At 34.0% G+C, this 24,425-nt stretch overlaps 2 protein-coding genes across 2 annotated transcripts in view; one reads left to right on the forward strand and one right to left on the reverse strand.

Moving 5' to 3' along the window:
- LOC111056497 overlaps positions 1-24,425 on the reverse strand; it is an 89,460-nt gene that overhangs the window by 51,647 nt on the left and 13,388 nt on the right. The gene's annotated exons all lie outside the window — the stretch shown is intronic.
- On the forward strand, positions 1,313-23,210 carry LOC111056439. The gene is made up of 3 exons (XM_022343806.2): positions 1,313-1,505; positions 20,339-20,467; positions 21,630-23,210. Exons 2-3 carry the CDS (start codon positions 20,351-20,353, stop codon positions 21,837-21,839), a joined length of 327 nt encoding a protein of 108 aa, XP_022199498.1. The 5' UTR covers positions 1,313-1,505; positions 20,339-20,350; the 3' UTR covers positions 21,840-23,210.

Below are 24,425 nucleotides of genomic sequence, written 5' to 3' on the forward strand. Positions count from 1 at the left end.
CTTGCTTAACAACAATATTTTGCAACTTTTATCCCAGGGAATCGTGGAAACAGGATCTAAGTTACCTGGTTACTATGCAGCTAGTTCACAGAGCTAGAATATTATGTTTAATCCAATTTAGACCAATTTAATAAGCAGTTGTACATACTTTTTCACACCCAATAAAAATTCCAATTAATTAACTAAAGAATGCAATACACTATGATAATCATGAATGCTTTTGTTGATGAAAGTTGCTATCATGGGAATTTGTTTGTGGTAGGTACACTGTTATGTCGCAATATTATTATCAATTCCCAATCTGATGAAATGGTAATGCAGTGATAAAGAAGGAAAAGAACAAGAAGGAAAAGGAGAAGAAGAAGAAGAAGAAGAGAGTTGTTTATAACAAATGGGAAGTAGAAAGAATTGGGATAACAAATCAATACCAGAAGTAATCAAATGATATAAGAATATTATACTATTCAGATACGATTCATCCAAGCTATACTGCACCAAAAAAATATAAAATTCTTCGCAAATTGCGATATTGATTAAACCTGATAACCTATTAAGGTTAGGCGAATGTACTATACCTAAAATCGGACAGCTTTATTCACCACTCATATTATGATCTGAACAATTTGTTGTTATCCTCATTAGGAATATTGTTAGGCCACTGCATTCCAGGATCAATGCACTCATGATCAGTTTAGTCCTTAATCACACTTGTCAACAATTCATATCCAAAATATATTATTCTAAATTACTGTCGTCGAAGATGGAAATGAGAAGCAACCAATGTACAAAAATACAACAGAAACATTATAGATCAATGAACTACTCATAGTAGTTCATTCAACGACAAATGAATACATCAAGATCAATGCACTTAGGTAGTTCAATATTTTTATCAATAACTAAAAACTAATCAAATCAAACCCATACATTCTAAAAATTTCAATTCATTGACGAGTAATGCAAGTAGAAAGATCAATGGACTTGGATATTCATAACAATATATAACCTATTAGAATGAAATCCATTTTACGATTTTGATCAATGTTATCAACAATGATTTACATTTACATGGGCGCTCACTTCAGATACTACCGTCTCCTCCACGACGCTAAATTCGTAATAATTACGTTAAACGTTAGTTTTTCACGTTCTCTCATCCGGAAGGTGCGAGCGCTGACCTTGGAGGAGGAGGCGGTGGAGAAGGAGAGGAAGAAGGAGTTGGTGAAGAATGAGAGGAGGAGGAAAATGAGAGACGGATTAGGTGGAGAGAGGGAACGGACAGCGCGCCTATAAAGGATCCCAACATCTGAGTTGAGATTTGTGTCTGATTCATCTCCGCTAAACGGAAAGTAATTGTGCGCTAAGAGGATTTAGTCAAAAATTCGTTTTTCAAAAGTCATTATTTGAAAAAATTAGGGTTGTGCAGTCGATAGGTAGTGTGCCTGCAAGGAAAGGAAACACCAGTAGGTGTTAGTGGGGTTGCTTTGACTGATATACTTCGACACGTAAGTGGAAATTTGATATCTTTGAGAATTTTCCTATAGTTTTGACATCTATATCCCATAGTTTAGATGGAATAGGAATTCAAATTGCAATAGTATAGATTTGATCTTCCTTTGAATTCTCGATAGATTGAGTGAATGGGGTCTTGAATTTCTATTATTTATTATGTAAAATTAGATTATAATTTTTGAGGAGTTGATTTTCATTTGAAATTTCACATTCACTGCTGGGGTGCAAATCTTTGTTGTTCTCTAAAAACGTGTATATTCAGGGCCACTTAATTTGTTATTTGTAAATAATACCATAGTACACTTTTGAAAACGTTTTAATATGAAATAACAAACTAAACACAAATTGAAAAACTTTTGTTGTTTGTGTTTGTTCTTTGGTTTGTAAGTGAGGACGACAAACCTATCCTCATTCAAATTAAATAAATAAATGTTTATTTTCCAAAAAAAAACTAAAACTACTACCGTACATCAATTACAGAAAATATTAGATAAATTAGAATTACATACAATAAAAATTTCTTATAATGTGTCCTCTACTTGTTTAGTGATTTCTGTGTGGAAGTTGACTATGGCGTATCATGTTCTAGAGTAGGTTTTGTTTTGTTTTTGTGCGGATTATTAGTTAGTGTTTAGTAAGTCATTAGGTGGTGAGTTTTTGTTTGAAATAATTGTTGTTTGAAAAATTAGAAGAGTTGATGTTTTCAGAGAAGTTGTTTTTGACTGAAGTCACTTCTTTATTACGAACTGAGCTTACTCTCCATACAAAACCTATTCTCCTTTCAAATTGATTCTCGAAAAAACAACAAATGAATTAATCATCCAGAGTTTAAGTAGAAGCTCTCTAAATTTTGAAAGATTCTGGATACGTCATTATTTCTTTCAAACAGTCGTTCACTCTGAACTTCAGGAGTACTTTTTAAAGTAATAATTTCTCTTCATCTATTATCAGCCTACTGTATTCCCGTATCATTAGTATTTGATGAATCCAGTTTGTTATTAAATCTCTCATCTCTATTAAATCAATTCAACAAATTATTTAAATTTGTCATAGATCAGAATCATTATCCATTTCAATTAGTGAAAATGATATGATATTACATCAATTCCTATCAGTATTTATCTCACATTTCCATTAAATTAAGTATCAGAAGTATGTAAAGTTGTGTTGAGATAAGATCATTATTATTGTGTTTCATTAATCCACCAATTTGATCAAAATTCATTGCTATTCGATTAATCACCAGATTCGTGAAATAGATTGTTAGTTTCTTCTCGAAGACCCAAGCATCGCATCCCTCTCTAGAGCATGAATCTTCCTGTTTTAGGAACTAAACGCTGAACCAATACATTCAAGTGCAATACTAAACTCAACGTCAGAGTCATGAGCTAATAGGTGTTTATTTTGGCCCTCATGAAACCGAAATTACATTTGCAATTTGGAGGTTCTCACGTTTTTCCATCGAAATCGTGATCTCTATTTGGAAAATCGTTTTCAACATCCACGCAGTTGGGAAAAGGCTGTAATTTTACCTTGCTGTTTTCCAAACGTTTATATTTTTCAATTCAAAAAACTAAAACACAAACAATTATTAGAAGATACATGGTAATTCCAATTAAATTACAAATAGCAATTGGTTATGATATTTCAAATATAATAATCGTGGGTGATTGGAGGTAGCCAATAATAATTTACCAACTTCAGAATAAATTCAGAACTTCGAGGAATTGATAGATAATACTGGTCTTACTTAAAAAGTTATCGCTGTTATCGCTTATCTCTCTGCTTTGTTCACCATATCATAACGTTTCATTTTCTCACTCTTATTTCTCTTCAACTTATACTTTTCCTTCATAATTATCTTCTTGTAGGTTTTGTCTTCTTCTTCTCATCAATAAAACTTTGTATTCTACTTCATAGGTAGAATGCCTATTCCTTTCTCACTATTACCTCACTCCTCTCTTCTACTTTCACGTCATCTTTCTTAGTACTATCTCAAGCTCTCATCACATTGTCTTCTCTCTCTATACATCTCTTAGGTCGATTTCTTTTCCTTTTACTCATCCTGTTAACTTGATAATCTTCTCTCTACGTCCTTCCATTCTCTCTTCTTTTTATTTCCAAATTTTCACTCATCATCCATCACTTATTTTATTTCTAATCTTTAAATCTATCACCTAGATTTTATCCTGATCCACCTGAATCTTCACCCCCCTATCTTACAACCTATATTTCTCTGGCATCCCCTCATTTCTCATCACGTTCTGATATCCGAGAGCTGGAATCGCTCAAAGGCTTTCATCCATAATAAGGAACAGCAGTTGTCCAGCTGTCTTCGAATTTGAGCCCATCTCTATTATTTTTTTATCCGGAATCTCTCTCTTCCCTTCATCATCATTCCTCCTCCTCCTCCTTCCTTCACGTTCCTTCTCCTCCCTACCTTCCTCATCTCATCCTCCCTTCTCATTTCTTCCTACCTTCTCTCAGTTTCATCCTTTCCCTTCATCATGATTTTTTCAAATTTCATATCATCTCTATATTTCTCACCTGAGTCCTTTCCCCCCCCCCTAAATCTTCCCTTCTTCGTCTTCTCCCTACATCCCTGTCACCACCCCTTAAAACTCCACACCTTCATCCTCTCATAGTCAACCTTCCCCTCATTCCAGGGCTCTTGAGATTTGGATTCAGCTCTATTATTTCTCAACCGATATAGTTTGTTCTCCCTATATCCAACCTCCTCCTACTCCTTTTTCCTCCATTTTCCTCCTCCTCCTTCTTCTCCAACTACTCTCTCTCTCCTTATTCACCTCCCTCCTCCACCTTACTCCTCTTCCTTCACTCACTCCCTCTTCCTCCTCATCATACTCCACACTCCTTCACATCTCCTCAACATCCCTTCCCTTCTCATCCTCCAAAACCCCCCAAAAAATCGTTCTCTCTCGCTTTCATCTTCACCCTGCAGCCACAAAGCTCTGAGAATCAGTGACAGTATTGGACATAATCGATTCCCCCCAATTCGGAAGATGGGACGTTTGCCGATTTTCAACAGTACTCAGCAATTTCTATCCTTTCTCCGTTACTGTGGAGAGCATCTTCGTTTCTGTTGTGATGTGCATTTCAAGGACCGTGTTCCACTTTTGTAGCCTACATGATATCAACTGTCCAATAGTTTAACTCTATTTCTTCCCTCATCCAACAGAAGCAGCAATAATATTGATGGAATGAAACGTTCTCTTCAGAAACTCATTACAAATTTATTAGAAATGACTTAAATTCATTCGAATGCGTTTACTATTATTTTTTAAAGTACGGAATAGAATCTGTTATTTTTTCTACAATCATCGTTCCTTATTTGAGAGGATAAGAAAGATGAATTTGAAAACATCAATTCAGAATCGCTGGTAAGTTTAATAAAAGTAACTCCAGTTTGATGCACTCCCCTTCCAAGGAGGCCTGAACAGTTGCAATGATTTCAATCAATATCCATGTAGTTAAAGTTTACCTTTGATGTTCTACCTTCAATTGCTCTACAGTAACACAAATCAAACATACAGTAGAATTTAATTTAATCTTATTGTACGTACAAACTTCAACAGAGGAAGACAAGATCGAATCTTCGATGTTTTCCTCAATAATTGCTGATATCGTTTCTCATTAGATGATATTCACTTTGAATTCGACCGATCAATTAAGAGATAATTCAATTTAGAATCTATTGAATAATCATTTTTTCCAGATCAATTTACATTGCAAATTAATACAAAATAAAATGTCATGGTTTCTACAATGTTAATAAATCGTTCCTCATCAGCAGATATACATAGTGATGCTTTCAAGAATAGAAATAGATAAACTGTTCCTCTCCTGGAATCCAATATAATACAACAAAGAAGATATATAATTGAATACTCGTATGATACGAGCATTGAAAATACTTGTTTTGAATAATACTCGTATTTCCTTATAGTAGCAACAGCTTTAATCTAGGGTACACAGAGTGGACTCTTCCAAGATATTAACCCAAAGGAAGAATTGATAAAAATCATTATACTTGGCTTGACCTGACCCACAAACCCAACAGCAAAACAGTACAATTTGGGCCGCGACAGTAGAATCGCCGTGAACTTTACGGTCCTGGACAATTGCAAACGGACAAATTCACACGATGCCTGATAAATCCAACAAACACGCGAAGTGAATCTAACCTGGCACATCCCGAGCACGGACAAGTGTTTTACTCATTTTGCAAAGGGTTTTCTCCCTCTCACTCACTCACTCTCTCTCTCTCTCTTTCTCTCTCTCTCTCTCTCATTATTTCTCTCACCCTGCAATTCGGCCAAAGACCAACTCGGAAACTATCTCACGCAAACAGTGATCAGTGACTTTTCCTCCATTGCGAAATCGCGACCAGGAGAATGTTCTGATTTTGTGAAGATTTTGAATATTCAGCCCACGGTATTTCTGTATCATGAATCGAAATATCGAAATGTATTGTTCAAATATTTAAATATATTGTTCACAGAATTTGTATGGTTATATTGAATTGGACTAGGAGAAATGTGGAATTTATAAAGTGAAACGCTCGAGATTAAGCTACATTCTTGTTGGATCATATCGCAGTATTTTCCCCATAGTATAGTTTACAATATCTTTTTCTGTGGTATTTTTATTTCGAAACGTACATGTAGAATTATTTAATGTTATAATGAACTAGACTAACAGACATGTGGAATTGATCAAGTGAAACGCTCGAGATTAAGATACATTAATGCTGGATCATATCGCAGTATTTTTCCCATAGTATTGTTTACAATATATTTTTCTGCGGTATTTTTTTCGGAACGTACCTGTAGAACTGTTTGATTTGTTATTCAATGCGCTCAATAGTAAGCTTGATGTAGATTCAAAATAGAGCTATATGATACGAATTAACTAAATCGGACAGTGTACTCAATTAAATTTGATAATATTCTAAGTTCAAAAGCTGTGGAAGAGTCTGTAGGAGTACATTGAAAACGCTGGAAAATTGATGTTTTTAATGTGATTGGCGAGATATCTTTGAAATCCTCTTGATATACATTCTCACAAGAAGTCTCTGGTGATTCTGAGTACCTGATTCGAACTTTTTGGCCGAGCGTTATCGAAAAATCAAAATAGAATACGGTTGCGTTTATGTTGGGCGTATCTTTGGGAAAATTCTGAGATTCAGTTTTGGCACACATTTCCAAAGTGAACGATTCACGTACAACTAGACGTGCCTGCCGAATTTCAATCACTTTGGTTCGTTTGATTTATAGACCTGTTGTTGAATGAATCATTGCGTACTTTTGCATCTACTTTGAGAAATCTCATGGATCAAAGGTTTTGTACAACCTCCTTATAAATCTGGCATTATTGATATGCATGAATAGACCAAACTAGAGAGAATCCAAAAGAAAAATTGCATCCAATGCACAAGTCAAACTATTGTTCAATTTCCAATACTCAGCAAAGCATGCTTCATATTTCTACTGGATTAAAAATTCCTTTGAGAGACCTGTATACTTATGCAGCTAACAGTTTTCTGCATAAGGTTGAAGAAAGTTGAAATGTTGGGAGCAAAGCAGCGCAAAAAAAAATGAGACTAGGAAGAAAATTTTACAGAGAAAAGTCTTTTACTGGTGAAGATGTTGCTGGAAATTCAGTTCTTGTTGGAAATTGAACGAGAAGAAGGCAAGTTGAATGGAAAGTTGCACGAGTGTTGAATTATTCCACAGACAACAAGCGTTCAAATGATAAAACAATGAAAAGTGTGAGGCTGGGCAAGGGAGACAATCCCGACACAAATTGGACTCGACTTTGGGGCAGCAGACGAAACGAGAGAGAGAGAGAAGGAGTGGATGAGACAGAGGAAGAGAGAGGGAGAGTTGCGTGCCAGAGTACTAAAAGGCGGTACACACACAAGACACAAGCGTGTGCAGAGATTAAACAATAAAATTAATGAACGTCTGTGTGACCTCCACACTACGTGTGTTGGCGCGTGTGAGTAATTTGTGTGTGGAGAAGAATTGGTAGATGGAGAATAAGAATAGGATGAAGAAGATACAATTGAGAGTGTGATTAAGAGGTGATAAGAAAGGAGAATGTTTAGGAAAGATGAATAAGGAAGTGGAATGAAGAAGAATGATGAAGTAAAAGAATAAAGGAAGAAGATCGAATGAGTGAAAGAAGTGGAAAAAGATGGACGGAGAAGAAAGTGGAAAATAGCTGATAAGGAGAACGAAAATAAAGTAAGAAAGATGAGATGACAAACGAACAAAAGGGAGATGCCGGAAAAAAAAGATTAGTGAATGGAAGATGATAAAAAAGAAGATTTCAAAGGAGAATAATTGAGAATGGAATTGGAGGTAGGGAAGAGAATAAGGAGAAAATTGAAGATTTCGTTCAAACGAAATTAGAGTGAAGAGAAGAGTAAAGGGAAGAGTTAAGAGAAGAAAATGAGGAGGGAAGGAGAAATGGAGGAGGGGATGATGATGAGAGAATGAGATAAAGGAAATTAGGGTACTCAAATACAGGGAAAGATTTTGAAACGGATATAAGAAGAATGAGTTTAGGCGAGGAAGATTAGGAAAAATGAAGAAGAAAAGAAGGGTCAATGAAGAGAAACAGATGATAATGGAAAAAGGAAATGACTAAGCTTAAATGAGCAAAAAGAGTGTGGGGAGAGGGAAGGATGAAGAAAAATGAAGATTTCTAAGAAGAAGACATAAAGAAGAGAGTAACAAAACAATGTAGAGGAACAGAAGCTAGGTGAGAGAGAACAGAGATCACATAAATAATGTTCGTTGGTCCTCTCCCGATTTTCCCAGTGGCAATAAAGAGGTATTCCAGTGAGTACATATTGGAGCATAGTCGACTATTAGTACACTCAGTTTCTGGACACACACTTTGTTCAAAAGTGTGCTAATATTGGTTTTCATGAGTTATTGTTTCTCAAATAGCAATAAAATTCTTCAGTGTTGCACATTATAACAGGGTCCGTATGTACAGTAGTATTCCACAATACTGTGAATCAATAATGGTTGTAGCAGTACTGTCATATGACTTTGGATGATGAGGAGATAAGAGTATTTTTTTTAGTGAGATATAAATACGCTTTCAGCATCAATGATTTCCAGGAGAAAAATGCAGTTGCCCTTACATTGCTATTCCAATCTTTTTCTCGAGACTCCGGGACCATTTTATACATTAGCTTATGACATCAAAGGAGAGAGTCGTATGTATTGTATGATAGATTGGTACTTGTTACTATACTACACAAATCCTACTATTATAACCCCATTACAGAGTAATTTATAGGGGAGCAATGAAGAAGACATAAAGAAGAAATTAACAAAATTGAGAGAAAAATGTAGGAGCAATGAAGAGGATGAATAGAATATAACAATTAACCAAACAAATTTTTATTTTCAACTGAAAATAGTTGAACCTCATCATTTTTATCATAAATAATTAGTATTGAACTTCAGCACATCAACTAATAAAATACCGAATAATGAAATTTCCAAAACTAGTGATTTTACCTTTAATTATTTTTAATCATAACAATACTGTTGAATCGTGTATTTTAGCACAACTGTATTATTCAAATGGAATAGCTCAAATTGAAGTAACACTGAATTTGACGACATTTCTACCAAAAACTCCAAAAGTTAGTACCAGCATCTAGTTCAATTAAAAAGTTTGCAGAACTTAAACGCTTAGTTAATCATGGTTCCATGGTATACAAGGTTCAAGACACAAAGGAATTATAATTGAGGTCTCGGGGCCACTAGACAACTTCCAACTATTATTGCATTAACAGAGTGATTAAAATATAAAGTGGTTACTGTACTCCCAAAAAAGTTTCGAAGAGCAGTAATGAATTCTTCGCTCAGACATTTAAGTTAGTTCCAGAGTTTTATAACTACGATCTTTTTAATCAAGACAACCACAAAGTAACAATGCACTAGATTAAAATTTGAGACTTTAAAAAATTACTTCAGTATTTCCTGTTTCCATTTTCACTACATGTTCGTAATTGCTATCAAAAATAGACCTCCAGAATTCCAAATTCAATACTTGTTGAAAAAGTGAGAATTTCTAATACTACACAAATGTTTTTTTTTTAATCAAAAAGGGTTATGGACTGTTTCTATACTATACAAAAAAATCACCCAATATCATCAAAAAGATTTGACCACTGCACCACAAGAATATTTCGAATATTTGAAAACAATTTTCAAATCCATAGATTACAAAATGCGAAAATAGTAAAACTATAGATTTTTTCTCGCCTCAGTGTCCTTAAAATGTCATCAGTCATGCATCATCATTGTGATTGTTTTGACTATTCAGTGCTCTCTTTCTTACTTGCATCTATTAGCATAACTGAAAAGACTCATCAATTTCAATATTCATGAGTCACAAGGTTTATTGAGCCCATTATGTTTCTCATAGGTAAGGTCAGTTATGCTATAACCAAGTCACTATTCAAACTATATGTAAGATAAATCCGAGATCTCCTCAGTCTGTACTCTGTAGGCTACCAACATAATTTTTTCATCAAAATAATGGGTTCTCCTCGAAGCTATGAGGCTACAAACAGAATTAGAAGTTCACATCATGATCTGTGGGATCTCTAAAATCTGTGGGAAATAATTTTATTTGTGAGTAGATAGAATCAATATAATTCAAGATAATGATATCAAACTTGAACTTGGCAATCAGTCATTATGAACTCAAATAAATATAATATTCAACATAATCTAGAATCCATCTCTCAACGTTTTAAGAATTTGTCATTCTATGTTTTTCTAAATTTATTGAGTCTCGTTCATTTAATCGATTTTACCTCACCTATACACACATTCAATCAATCATAAATTCAAAAAGGAAAACATCACTACAGAGATATGGAAGTATATGATTTAAGATATTGTTATATTGATTAAGGTGGATAATGAATAAAACATAGTACAAACTGAAATTTGAGGTGTAAATATTGTTAGATTGTAATGAAATAGACGTTAAATTGTTGGATCATAGTAGTTATTCACCTCCTCATTGCAAGAGTTGAAACAAAAAAGCTGAAGATCTTCAGCTGAGCGCAATGATATTTTTAATAAGGTGGCTCTCCATTTCCTCGTATTGTAAACCGCGGCAGTTATTGTTCAATTCTTTTCACGTCTTCTGATTCGCGGATCAGAATACAAGGAAGTTACGTAATGATGAATTAAGGACGATATTCAATGTTTATCAGATGGTTAAGAATCTTTCTAGACAAGCTACCAGATAAATTAAATGTGATTCAAATTTGTAAGCCTGTTAGATACACGTCTATCATAGTTCGATTCCTAATCAACCCTTAAAATTCCTATAATTTAGGAGTTCTGATTGACTGATCTTGTTGCAACTTTGCTCTCATTGAATTTCTCGGGATTTTTAATTTCTATGGCGTTATTTTTATTGGTGATCCCAGTTTAACATATTAAACTTTTCAAGATCTTAGCATTTTATTCTGAGGATCAACAAGTCACAGAAAGTAGAATGTTATACTCTGCACTTCTCTCTCAAACAGAGTAACGTGTGAGCTTTTTTTGATTCAAGGTCTAGAGGCCACATTGAACACAATATATTTTGTCAAGAACACATTGCTAGTTTCACAGTATAATTTATTGCTAAAAATATTATTTGATTGATTAGTTCAATACGCTCATTACCTACTTTTATCTTTAAACACCTTTCCACAAAAACTTTTTTTCCATAGAGAACGGCAGAATGTATTTAGGCACAGGTATGAGCTTAGCAAGCCGATAGCTGAAACAAATTCTACAATGTGCCTGCAATATTCTATTGCTCTATTTCTATTTGAACACTGTGAAACTATATACAACATTCAGAAATGACTGATGTTTTAGTTGAAAAGTTCAATACACTTGAAGTATTTATATCAACAGATCAACACATCATACAAATAGACGATATTTTAGTTGAATAGTTCAAAAAACTCTTGATCTATTTCCATAACACATCGTTGAAAACCAGATAAGAGTGGCTCAAAGACCAACCAACGAGAGAATTCACTGGAAACTCTCGATTTTATCTGATCCTCATGTGAGCGAGTGTAAAGGAGAGGTGGAATAACTTTATAATAGCTTATCGATTACATCTCACTGTGAGCATGTACGGTGTTCTGTAATGAAAGGATTCGGCTATCACAGTTTATTGACACCTACAGCTTCAACACAGCCAATTTGTCTCTCAATAGAATTTATTCATAGAGTTCTATTTCGGGGATAAATTTACAGGAACTTGTGTAGGCCTCTACCTAAATGTTGAGACACAGACTGATTGTGGTTGAAAAAATGTTCATTGAACTCAATAACACCTTATTCTAAACTTCGAAATCTTATTGTTATTCTTTTCATAAATTGATACTGGAATGATTGAATAATAATAATAATAATAATAATAATAATAATAATAATAATAATAATATAATAATAATAATAATAATAATAATAATGTAATACAGTATAGTGAATATAGAATAATGATTCACAGTGTTCCAGTGGTGGTGATGAACTGGTAGATATCCGTATTGAATACACCGACTAGAAATTGTCACAACAGTTCATTTAATAGAAAGTGAAAAACAAATTTATGTTGCTATACAACAAGTCTTTAGAGTAAGATTCACTTCAAGCTTTTATCAATAATTGAAAGAGAAGCATTAATGTTAATTATAATAATGTCCTGACTTATCTTATACTCCGTAACCAGAGTCCTTAGGACGTTATCTTAAAAAAATAATTTGGAAGATTGAAGTAAATCTCACTACAGTGAAGGTGCGAATGGAACGAGTAAGTCGCGGTGAAGATCGATGTGAGGTCCACGTTTTAATGTTAGTGGAAATAATAGAGCAACAATGTTGTCAATTCTCTGCGTTAACACTGCCTTCTATAGCAAATAGAATTCCCAGTATATCCTATACAATATTATTAGATAGATTATCATTCTCGTAAATAATAATCAATTATGTAATATTATTCCCCAAGAAAATATATTTCTTAATTATTATTTAATAATGACTTTTAAAATAAGATTTTGGTAATAATCAATAACTACCGGTATATTTCTTCATGATTTAGAAACAATCTGGCAACGATTCAGAGCTGGAAAAGGATAGAGCTATCTGCTTTATCTAATGACAGACAATGATAGCAACACCCGTCTGATACAAAACACGCCCATAGAAACTGTTGTCTCCGCCTAGAGGCTAGCCGCATATTGAGACACATGATAAAAGTTTGTCTGCTAGACGATTTAATATCATATGATCACATTATAATGTTCACATTGAGAGGAGACTGGCATGAATGAAATTTGTAATAATGATCATGTAATTCATGATATTAACTCGTCTAGCAGACTCACGTCACGTCGTGTCGCACCTCAATTTGTGACAAGTCTTAGGCCCGGTTGCACAAAAGCCTGTTGAACTTTAATCATGATTAAATTTTACGAGAACCAATCAGAGAAGGTTTTTCTGAGGATGAGGCTTCTCTGATTGGTTCTCGTGGCATTTAATCGAGATTAAAATTTAACAGACTTTTGTGCAACCTGGTACCAGTCAACATTCTTGAATATATCTAGTTCTATTATGGAGCTATCATGAATTTAAATCAATTTATCAACCCGTTTCCAATGGTTATATGTAATTACTATTTATGAATACCCCCTTAACTTGGAAAAAGTTCAAATATTGATAACTCACTTCACACTCCTCACGTTACATATGAAATCAAGTCAAGTTATTTGAATTTGAGTTAATGTTTCTCACATAATAATACAGTTTTCCAATCCATAGTTGACATATCAAATAGGCTACACACAATGTATGCTCGCATCTTGCAATATTCTACAAAGCTACGTGGTTTGAAGTAATCAACATTGTGTTAAAATGCCTAGGGGAATAGCAAAAGAACTGTACGGAAAATTGAACCCACACTAGAATAGTATAAGATAGAGATGGGCGTTGAAACTAGTTGAATTAACCGTTGATAGTTATCAACTGGTTCTCTCTTGAATAGACGACAGTATTTCCACGTTGGAAAATGTCGTTAATGTTGTCTCAACTCGTTTTATTGACAAACAGTTCCGTTGATGCGAGGCTGGTAAGAATAGGTAGTGTTGTAGATGAAATTTGAATAACTACCGGTAACCTATATCCGCAACACTGGGGAGAAAATAGGGGAAAGTTGGAAAATTATAAATGATAACATATCTAAAATTATAATATCGACAATGCTAGAGGAAACATCATGAAAAGTTGAAAATTGAAAATTGTAATATGCAGCAGCGTATGGAAAATGGGAATAATCATGATTCAGTTTGATTTGCTTCAAAACAACTAGGTCACACGATTGAGGGAACTGAGAAAGTTTTATGAGAAAAATTGTTGGCCTTCTAGAAAAGAGGAGTCTCCACTTCTGAGCCCGTAGGATATCAGCGACCTTCCTTATAATAATTTATTACATCTGTCATCACCAGAACACTCAGTTCGATCTTTATGGGAATTCTTTAGTGAGGGTTGTCTGGAAACTTTTCTCTTTGAAAAAAGTTTTATATGCTCCGAGGATGGACTAATAATTCAAAAACAATTTATGTTTTTTCAATTCAATGATTGCAGGGAGCTTAATAAATAGAAACCAATAACTTCAATAAACAGGATCTCTACAAAGGCGAACAAAGTATTTCGAAATCGTTGAGAAACTCTATCGTAGAGAGGAGAAGAATGTTGAATATTAATCTGTTTGATCTTTCAAATTGATTTCTGTAAACTAACTACTCTATTATCATAGTTTTATTTACGAATTATATTTCTGATTACACCTGATCAAGCTCTTGAAAGAGCTATCTATACAAAATTAAGTCTTAGCTCTATCCAATTTTTGTCCTAACAAAATTCAGCCCTTCAAAGTAGCCTGATCAAATCCACTGTTGTTAGGATGAGTGAACGTTACATTAAATGATAAATAAATGTAGAATCAAAAAACAAAATCCATGGAGATATTACTGGAGTCAATGTCCCTGTCACCTTACGAAATGTATGGGTGCTCTAAACACTTCTGCATCACGATTTTCATTCGTCTTTTTTATGGGCCAACATTTAATGGACTCATATCGTCACTGAGCCATCCTCACCCCGAACCTTTGTTAGAAGTTTGTCGAGCATGGTACGGAACAATACAAGTAAAAAATATTTTTACAACTTCGACGAGAGAAAAAAGGCATTGCCCTCAGTGCGTGGCGTTTTATTACGACACTGAGAGGTGCATTGACAATGAAATGTGTGACATATGAATGAAAATTCATTGCATCGCGTTTCGACATGCAACGTTTGCTGAAAAAACGTAATAAAAACATTCCGTTGTAATAATAATGCTCGGCAGCCCGTATGGAAACTGAGAGTGAGGTTTTGAGGTTTGAAGGTTGTCTGGGAGTATCACATCATACATTAGCACATTCATCTTCTTGCCGTTATGGAATACTAGTGAGACTTCAGTCTAAAATCATTTATTCGCAAATGTTCCACAAATTTGTTGTTTGTTATCAGTCTATTAATTTGAGAATCTTGCATAGCCCTAGTATTTAAATTACTCGTATTATTGATAAATTCATCATTTTCTTTGAGATTCATGGAATTTTCATTTTGATTTTGAGCTAGTCTTCTCAAAATAATAATGTGGATTTTTTCTGGAGATGGAGCCCACATAAGCTCCAGACTTGTATCAGGGTATTAGAAAGCATGATAAGGATGATAATGATGAGAAATGATGTTTGTATTCTCCCACTAATTGGAATGCAGAAGTCACCCATAGGCGAAGATGCAACAGTATGTTTTAAATAAGATAAGCCATCAAGCATCAAATATTTTTAATCAACATTCCATGAATTTCAAGAATACTTCTAGATTTATGGTTTCTTTTAAATAAATTGGATACCATAATCAGAGATGTTGTAGAATTGTTCCATAATGAAATGGTACCAAGGAATGGTGTCTTTTCTATTTGCGTACTTGACTATAATATATACTTGTGTATTATTTGACATAATTACTATGTAGGCCTACTATTAGGCCCTCTGTCTTGAATAGTAAGAGTAGTTACTTGGATGGATAGAGATAGATAGTTGTCAAACTTTGGACATGGACACTACATCGATTACACATTTGAATTCCCACACACACTCAACTCTTGCATTAATTCACACTTCAAACATATCGATCGATATTCATTACAAGCCCTATACACCCCTATAGATCCCTAGCCTTATAGATCCCTATACATCTTTCGAAACACCGATATCATCCTATTTATCCAAGCTGGAATACTATATTATGCTATTTGCAACTAAATACTATATGCTATAGTACGTGCACCGCCTAGAATATTTGGGAAACACCATGCTAGCTTTGTCCATTACAACCTAGCTTAATGGAAAATCTCAAGGGTCTTCTCACTAATTAGTGCCGTAGGCAATGTGCTTTAATTACTGTGCGAGCAATTACCATATAATCAATAATTACTGTTCAATGATGGTTCGATTTGTCAAGTGCTTGATGACACTACGGAACCTAAAATGATCAGTCGAATTTTATTGGATATCTGAATAGTAAATTTAGGAAAAATGTGTGGACTAATAGAATCGCCATAAAATTTCGACTTTGATTGTGTTACAATAGAGTTTGAAACTGCAATCGATAGAATCAATCAATCCAATTCTAATAGAACCACATGGTGCCCGATACCTTTGTTGCTTTCCATGGCTTGGAAATCGACTGTTAAATATTACTAAATATCTGAACTTGGATTCCATCATTTCACTTCATGTATTTTATAGGCTATTTGTCTAATATAATTACCGCACCATTTTATCTTATTTTGTCAACATGAAATTTGACTTATTTTGATAAAATTAAATATTTTTAATTTGCAATGTACAGTAATTTTAGATAGGCATAGACCTACTGTTTATTTTATCAGGACTCAACAAAGACTACTTAATATAAAAGTCTATAATCTATTGACAGACATTTGTACTTTTTCAATCTGGAAAGCTGTTCCAAGTGAAAAGGTACTGTCTGATTTACCGCTGCCTCAAAAAAATCAAACTGTAGTTTTAAAGCTCAATTAGTTGAAATACTATTTCACCAATCTGTAGGCCTACTTCTTTCAGATATTAGCCTACTATCTCAACTTGGACTATCAGAGTATTGTCTCAAGTTAGCCTACCCACAAACATGCATTTTTGGGGTTTTATGGATTTGGTAAGGTCTCAAAGTAGGCTAACTACGTCATACACAGCAGAGAAAAATGGAAAATAGAAATCGGAAAATGGTGTGCTGGAATGAAAGGAAGCACTACCGTCTCCATGTAAACAAAAACATATATTCTCACACACACGCGCGCACATGTGTAGGAAGGATTTAATCACGTGACGAACAGTAGGCCTATCGTTGTCGTGTGTGTGAGAACTCGCCCAAAACAGTCTCGCGATTTTTGCGATAAGTCCTTGAACTTTCAGTGCGCATGAGCATGAGCATGCAAGGTGGAGTTGCATCACACTGCCAACTAATGAGTATCGCATCTGATAATCATTGTCAGTATTGTCGGAATGATAAGTGATAACGCCGGTATTTTAATTAGCAGCGCATATCACACGCGATTATTTTAATCGCAGACGTTCACAAATTAACATGTGATTAATTGGGACAATGTAAGCAAGTCTTAACAAGTGGCTACAAATTATCACTCACTAACAAGAAAAGAGGCTAGCGAATTATAGCTAATTTTAGGGCTTGCTTTCCCATAATTCTTGTTAGGTGCCTAGGACACAGAAAATTAGGAGCATCGAAGTTTAGTTCCAAAAAACGAAAAATGAGGGGGAAGGTTCATTGTTCGTAAAGCTCTATTTTTAGGGTACTATAATTGGGTCTTGAATATGCAGAAGCAGAGATAAATTATAATATCTTATGATATCTACTCTGTTAGAAGGGTCCAGGGCAATAATGAAGTATAGAACGACTCTGATACAGTTGTATAAGGAGGAAGAAATACAGCATTTAAATAATGGAATCAATCAGATGTCAGTTCCGCAGGTTATTTATTCATGCAAACTTGTTTCGATTGCTCAGGGCATCATCTGGTATGCATAATGTATCTAGTCTGAATTTTTTCCGACCAGTAAGGCTAGTTACACACACATCGATTTTTGGTCGTACGATATTTTGTCGTCACTATGAATTCTATGAGATTAAACGGAACTTGGCAAACATCATATGTTTGAAATCATCTGTTCAATCTAATAGAATTTATAAGGACGGTAAAATATCGTACGACCAAAAATCGATGTGTATGTAACTAGCCTAACTGAAATTTGAAGTTATAGTAGATACTGTAGTCTACTGAAATTCCACCACTACACGCTATTTCATAAGCAGCATCTATGCCTCAAGAACTTATCCTTCATTTAATTTTGTGGTCACCTATATTTTTGAAATTTTTATTATCATGTCAACCCCATTTCTCCCATGATTAACAAAATTTATTCAATATGAAATGATAAGGTGATTATCTTTTTCGAATTTATTCAATATAAAATTCTGATATCTACAGAAAGAGGGAGCAAGGTATCGTATCCAAAAATTGTATTTCTGCAATTAAAAAGAGAGGGAAAAATTATTTGGGATTGGAAGAGGTCTGGAGAATCTAGTATGAATGACTTCAATATAAGAACTGTATGAAAAGGAACTTGAAGAGAAATAGATGGAATAATAGAGCAATTTCAACAGTACAAGGTGCGCCAGAGAAACTTACTTATTTGAAAGTAAAATGTCAATAAAAACAAAAGTGCTTTAGTTATTGTTTTAATCTTTTTTTTATATGATAATAAAATATCCCAATGTTTCTTTCATGCAGTCTTGAAAATGACATCAGATCAATGACGACCCCCATTGCGCATCCACTGGGATGAAGTCGATTTTTGAAATTTGTATCCAATCGTTGCAGTAGGTACATCAATAGTTATGTTGGCAATGGCGTCGCGAATGTTGTTCTTGTGGTGTGCTATGGTTCATGGTCGATCGACATAAACCAGGGATTTCAAATAACCCCATAAAAATCGCATTGAGGAAACGCATGTGGAAATAAATGAGCCAGGTTGTCAATCAGCATATCACATGCATTTCGACGGGCAAACAAAATCGCGTTCAGTCAATTCTTGAACAACAGCCAATTTATAGGGATGAAATTGTTGGTCTTCATGGAAAATTCGTCGAACAGTGGAGTCAGAAATTGCCATAGCAGCTGCGTGTTTGTGAGCCGAACGCCGGGGAGAACGCACAACTGACTGCCTCTCACTCTTTCGATATTTTCTGGAGTTCTGATGGCTCGTTGAAGTTCATTTCTGGGTTTAGCGGCACTTCCACACTCCACTATAAGTGAATTAACCCACGACAGAATCGAATTCACTAGGAACGAGTCTGTGAGGAGGAATTTCAAACTGAGCGCGGAACGCACGTTGCGTAGGAAAACAAATCGAAAGGGAATTCTCAAATGCAAAGGCCCGCTGCTCTCTAGACCAGAGCATGATGGCTACTTGATGGAGCATAAAATTGGGAACTTCATCTTCCAGATGCGCCCCCTCCTGCCCCCCTATACAACAAATTCACCGTGCGGGATTTTTTTCAAATAAGTAAGTTTCTCAGGCGCACTTTGTATACCGGTAATGTTGAATATCACTGATAGAATGAATGTGAAATAAATTTGAGCAGGCCTACTGTGGGCCTACCTTCTCTAATTGATTATTAAATTCAAAAATAATTTTAAATTATCATAATAATGTTGAAATGGGGCCTAGTTGGTATGACATGGAAGAATAATGGGAGCAATGAATCTCAAATTAGTTTTTTTACGTGAGAATTTTTTGCCAACACTTGCTTCCTTGTACAGTAGTTATCAAGCAGAAGTCTTAGTTGCGCCAATTAAAAGATTGCTGCTGAAAAATATTGTTGCAATGTTAATTATTTTCGTGCGTTTGTTGCATCAACTGAATCTGTTTGCTCAAGGTGAATAATTGTTTGGATCTATTATACCGTAATAATTGATACTGTGGTTTAGATGTGAATGAAAAATTGTAGTTTTGAAATACAAATAATGCTAAAGAACAGCTATAAAAAAACTACTTCTAGGAAATTCATAATTCATAGAATTTGATTAGACTATGCAAACTTGTAAAATTTCGTGAATAGACTGATTTTTAACTATTAACATGTTGAATTGAACGTTTATTAATAAAAATATTCTCAGCATTGTAAAGCTCACATAATTTATTAAATCAAATTTTATTCAATGACATCACTTACCTACATAACAAATTCCGTTATATAAATAATATTTTCCTACTTCAGTTATAATAATGAGTTATATTTCGTCTATGTTGGTTTTGAAGCACCTAGATTTGAAAATCTACTTTATAAAAATATATAAGGACTGAAAATTTTGTAAAGTGAAGAACTACAAGGCTTGGCCTGTTTAACCTTAAGTTAGTAAAGTGTAACCTTATCTAAATTTGGCAGAGGAATAGCACAAGGTTACCTTATTTTTCCTCTCCCGATCATTTCGATGATGTACTTATTGTATGAATGAATAGAGAATAAAGATCATTGAATACAATACTGTTTGCTTGAGAAAATCCAACTAGGGGCGCAGCTAATTTGTGATTTTGTTTTGTTATTGAACAGATATCTAGCAAGATGTCAAGATGCTGTCTGTTGTTGATCTCGTCACTAGTCATCACGTGTCTGGTGCACGCCAAGCCCCAGGCCCCCGCGCCCGCACCTGTACCCGCCCCGGCTGAAGCACCTATGCCAGTAAGCACTGTTCTCAATAATTATCTGAATATTGTATTTAGCTTTGCATTCTAATCTCCAATCAACATAGCACTTAATATTCAACACAAAACAACACATTACAAAAAAACAACGCATGGCTTATCTCAAATCAGCATAAGAGAAAAATTCTTACCCTCAATGAAATAGAATAGAAATAACGTTAATTGAATCAATAAGCTACCTTAAGCAAACTCAACACACATAATACAAAAGTCTATTCAATTTCATACGATTCGCACGAACGAACTCGATGAAATACAAGTGGGCTTATTAAACAAACTTATATCAAATCAACACAAGACATTCAAACCAACAAAACACAACCATGCAGAACCCAACAAAACACTTCCAACGGTTCCAAATTGTTACAGTGTTACAATACAACAGAATAAATTATTACCGCCACCGGTACCATACTAGAATAAGCATATCATACATTTTGCAACCAGTATTTATTATTATGACCAATATCGGTAGTGTCAGATGCATGGATGTGGGCGGCGAAAAGGGGCGACTATAGCCCTTCCTTCGATATCCAATTTACACTAGATAGAATCATACTTTGTAATATTATCTGAATCGTATACTGGCGCTCTAAGCCGTCTATGTTCGGGTTCAATTTTTAATACAAGATTAATGTATCATTTCAATTCAATAAATAGATGTTTTTGTTTAAATTATACAACCTTTTTTCAGAATTATAATATATTCTGGAATCTGGAAGTTGATCACCCGGAACTTTGTGTAGAATTACATTTATATAAATTAATGCACACATTGTTATAAAGATAAATTTTCGAGAATATTTTTCCAAACTATGTTTTTACGATTATTTCAAATAAATTATTCCAATTACAATAATTATTGTATTGATTCCATTCAATTCATTGTATTTCATCCACTAGTTTCTATCTGAGCAAAACTTCAGAACAAATTACATTAATATGAATTAATTCATTAATTGTAATATAAATTTTATTGTTCTGCGTAATATTTTTCCAAATGTCACTTTTTCAGTTTTTGATAGATTATTTCAATTCCAATAATGATTGTATTGATTTAATTAAATTCATAGTACTTTATTCATAGTACTTTATTTTTATCTGAACAAAATTTAGAAAAATTATGATTATGTTCATAGTACCAGTACGAGTACAAAGTGGAGAACCAGACGCAGAACCTGTACTTCTCGAAGAACGAGCAGGGCAATGAGGCGGGACGGGTGGAGGGGGGCTACGAGGTGCTACTCCCTGACGGCAGACTCATGAAGGTCACCTACTATGTGGACGGAGACAGCGGATTTGTGCCCAAGATAGAGTTCGAGGAGAACGCCAATCCTTTTGGCAAATAGGCTAAGCACTGACAATCACGCTCAGAAACAACGGCCAAAGACTGACAGACTTTGAGAGACTATTTTCGGTGAAGCTGGGAGTGACTTTTGAACGTCGAACTTCGATTATTTTCTATGAAAAGTGTTGGAAAAGCTGAAAATCACTATCGTGAAATTCTCTTCAAACCATCAGCATTGAGAAATATTGATGATTTTCAGCCTACTGGAAATCATTCATGACCTGAACCAACGACGTTCAAACTGATGAAAAGCGTATGCATACTATATGCTTTTATGTACGTAATACATACGGTATATATTCTTCAGGCTATTATTGATTTCTAGTAGGCTATGATGTTATCAAAGAGGAATAGAGGAATGCTGACCGTTTGAGATGAATTTCACTGTAGGTGACTTGAGTGTGAATTTTTAATGAAAGTGAACCGTTTCTAGGTAAAATGGAAGGTAATGTAATTTAATCATAAGATTGAAATTTGAGGCAGTATGTATATTATTTGGGCGCCAACGTTTATGAAGAGGGGCCAACCTAAGTGTCATGATCGAAATGAGAAATCAGTTCATATACAGTAATTATTATTTATTCAATAATTTTTGTAAATAGTTTTCATTTGAATCATATAGAATACTGTACAAATACCACTTTTGATAAATTACTTATGATTTATTATGCAATGTGGAAGTAGTGTGTTTGATAGGATTATTATTGACAATTAAATAAAAGTAAGGTGAACGTTTGAAAATTTGAAATTTCGCAGTTCATTGAAAAATATTTAAGCTTTTGGTTTTGACAATATCTGGAGATATTTGATGATAATGTTATTGTGGAGAAATGGCGAAACTTGACTGAGGTGGATGTAAAAACTGGCAGAAATATATAGAAATCTAACATCCAAGCAGGACATGAATATTGAAATTATTTAAAGATAAAAAAAATTTATGCAACTTGAAGATAGTATTCTGAAATGTAACAATTTAGCTCTTAATATTAATATTATTTTATCAAAAGTGGTGTTGATCATTGATCATGATGAAATATAATTTGAATCACTGATTCATAAAAATGTAAATGAAGATCAAGAATGTTAGTTCTGGCAAAACGCGCTTTCCTCTAAAGTAGAAAAAGGTAGACAAGGAAATTCAAGTTCTATTCGCATATCATAGATAGAATTATAAAACTACATTATGGAATCTCGTTTTGCCATTGAATGATTTTATATTATTTATTAATTAGACAGTAGTTTTGAAATATTATCATATTTTTATGTATCTGTGTTATTTATACAATCATTGTAAACTTGTATCAGCCAATCATATTTTTTACTTTAATGCATTCATGTTCATGATATGAAATAAACTACATAAATAAACAAATTGCTTTATTAATTTTATAGAAAGAATGTGATGAATCCAGAAAGCCGAAATGGAGCTGAAATAGTATATAGCTAAAATAGCTATATACTAGAATGTAGCTGAAATAGGATATATTTTCCTTGACAAATTAAAATCATTGTATATAATTTATGAAAATCATGAAGTACGCACGTTGAATCTTTGAGAGTGAAAAATCACAGATTTTCTTCATGAGAATATGAGATATTAGAGATACAAGCTTCATTAATCTGTCATGTCAAAATAAAAAAGCTTATTAGCCGCAGAAATAGGTGCTGCAGTGAAATGAAAAATCTTATCCTCAGTGATAATAAGAAAGCTATCTTCTAGCATTATTCACCCATTTAATTATAGGCCACATTTTTGTTATTGAAAAGAACGACTAGCAGTTAAATTTCTTCAATAAATGAATTTATTCACTTACTGTAACAACGAGATCTTTTGGCAGGTCCGTCATATTATAAGGAGGGTCTATGGGCCATCAATTTGATGTGTAATAGAGCCTCCCTCATCTTCCTGATGGTTGTACTCATAGACAAGTACAGCCAAATGATCTCGTTGTTTTTAATAACAAAATAGCTTATTTAATAATAAGCAGTTCGTGATGAGAAGCAGGATTGAAAAATTATATACAATTTATATTTGGAGTACCTATCACAGTAGTGCCATATAAGAGACATCCGTCCAATAGTCCTATGGAGCCATGATCAAAAACTAATCACAGCAGGTGCAAAGCTATTTCCAGTGAAGTTAATTGAAGTTTGTGTACAACCGTAGCTTCAAAAGCAGTATTTTTCAGTCACTGGCGCATTTAAAACTAGATCGCGTCGATCGTTGGCAATTTGACTAAAATAAAAGAAAAAGGTCTCAAAAATAAGAAAGCTTATTGGGGAGATAATTGGATGATGAATCATGATTCCACAGCAGTTACTCAGATCCCAAATTTGTACCATAATTTTTCATATGGACTACATTATATACATTTATTTTTTTATATTTTTATTTGCCCAAAGCTGGTTCAATAACAAATTGAAAACTTCCAACAGTGAAGAGGTCATTCATTATTTCTCTATTCCATTGATAAATTTATGACGAGTTTGTCCACAACAACCAACAACTTTAGAAATATATCAATTCGGATAATACCATTAGCTTGAGGTGATATTCCTCGACGCAGGCCTAGCCTAATGAGGAGTG

The sequence above is a fragment of the Nilaparvata lugens genome, chromosome 10, assembly GCF_014356525.2.
Source record: "Nilaparvata lugens isolate BPH chromosome 10, ASM1435652v1, whole genome shotgun sequence".
In the NCBI taxonomy this organism is placed as follows: domain Eukaryota; kingdom Metazoa; phylum Arthropoda; class Insecta; order Hemiptera; family Delphacidae; genus Nilaparvata; species Nilaparvata lugens.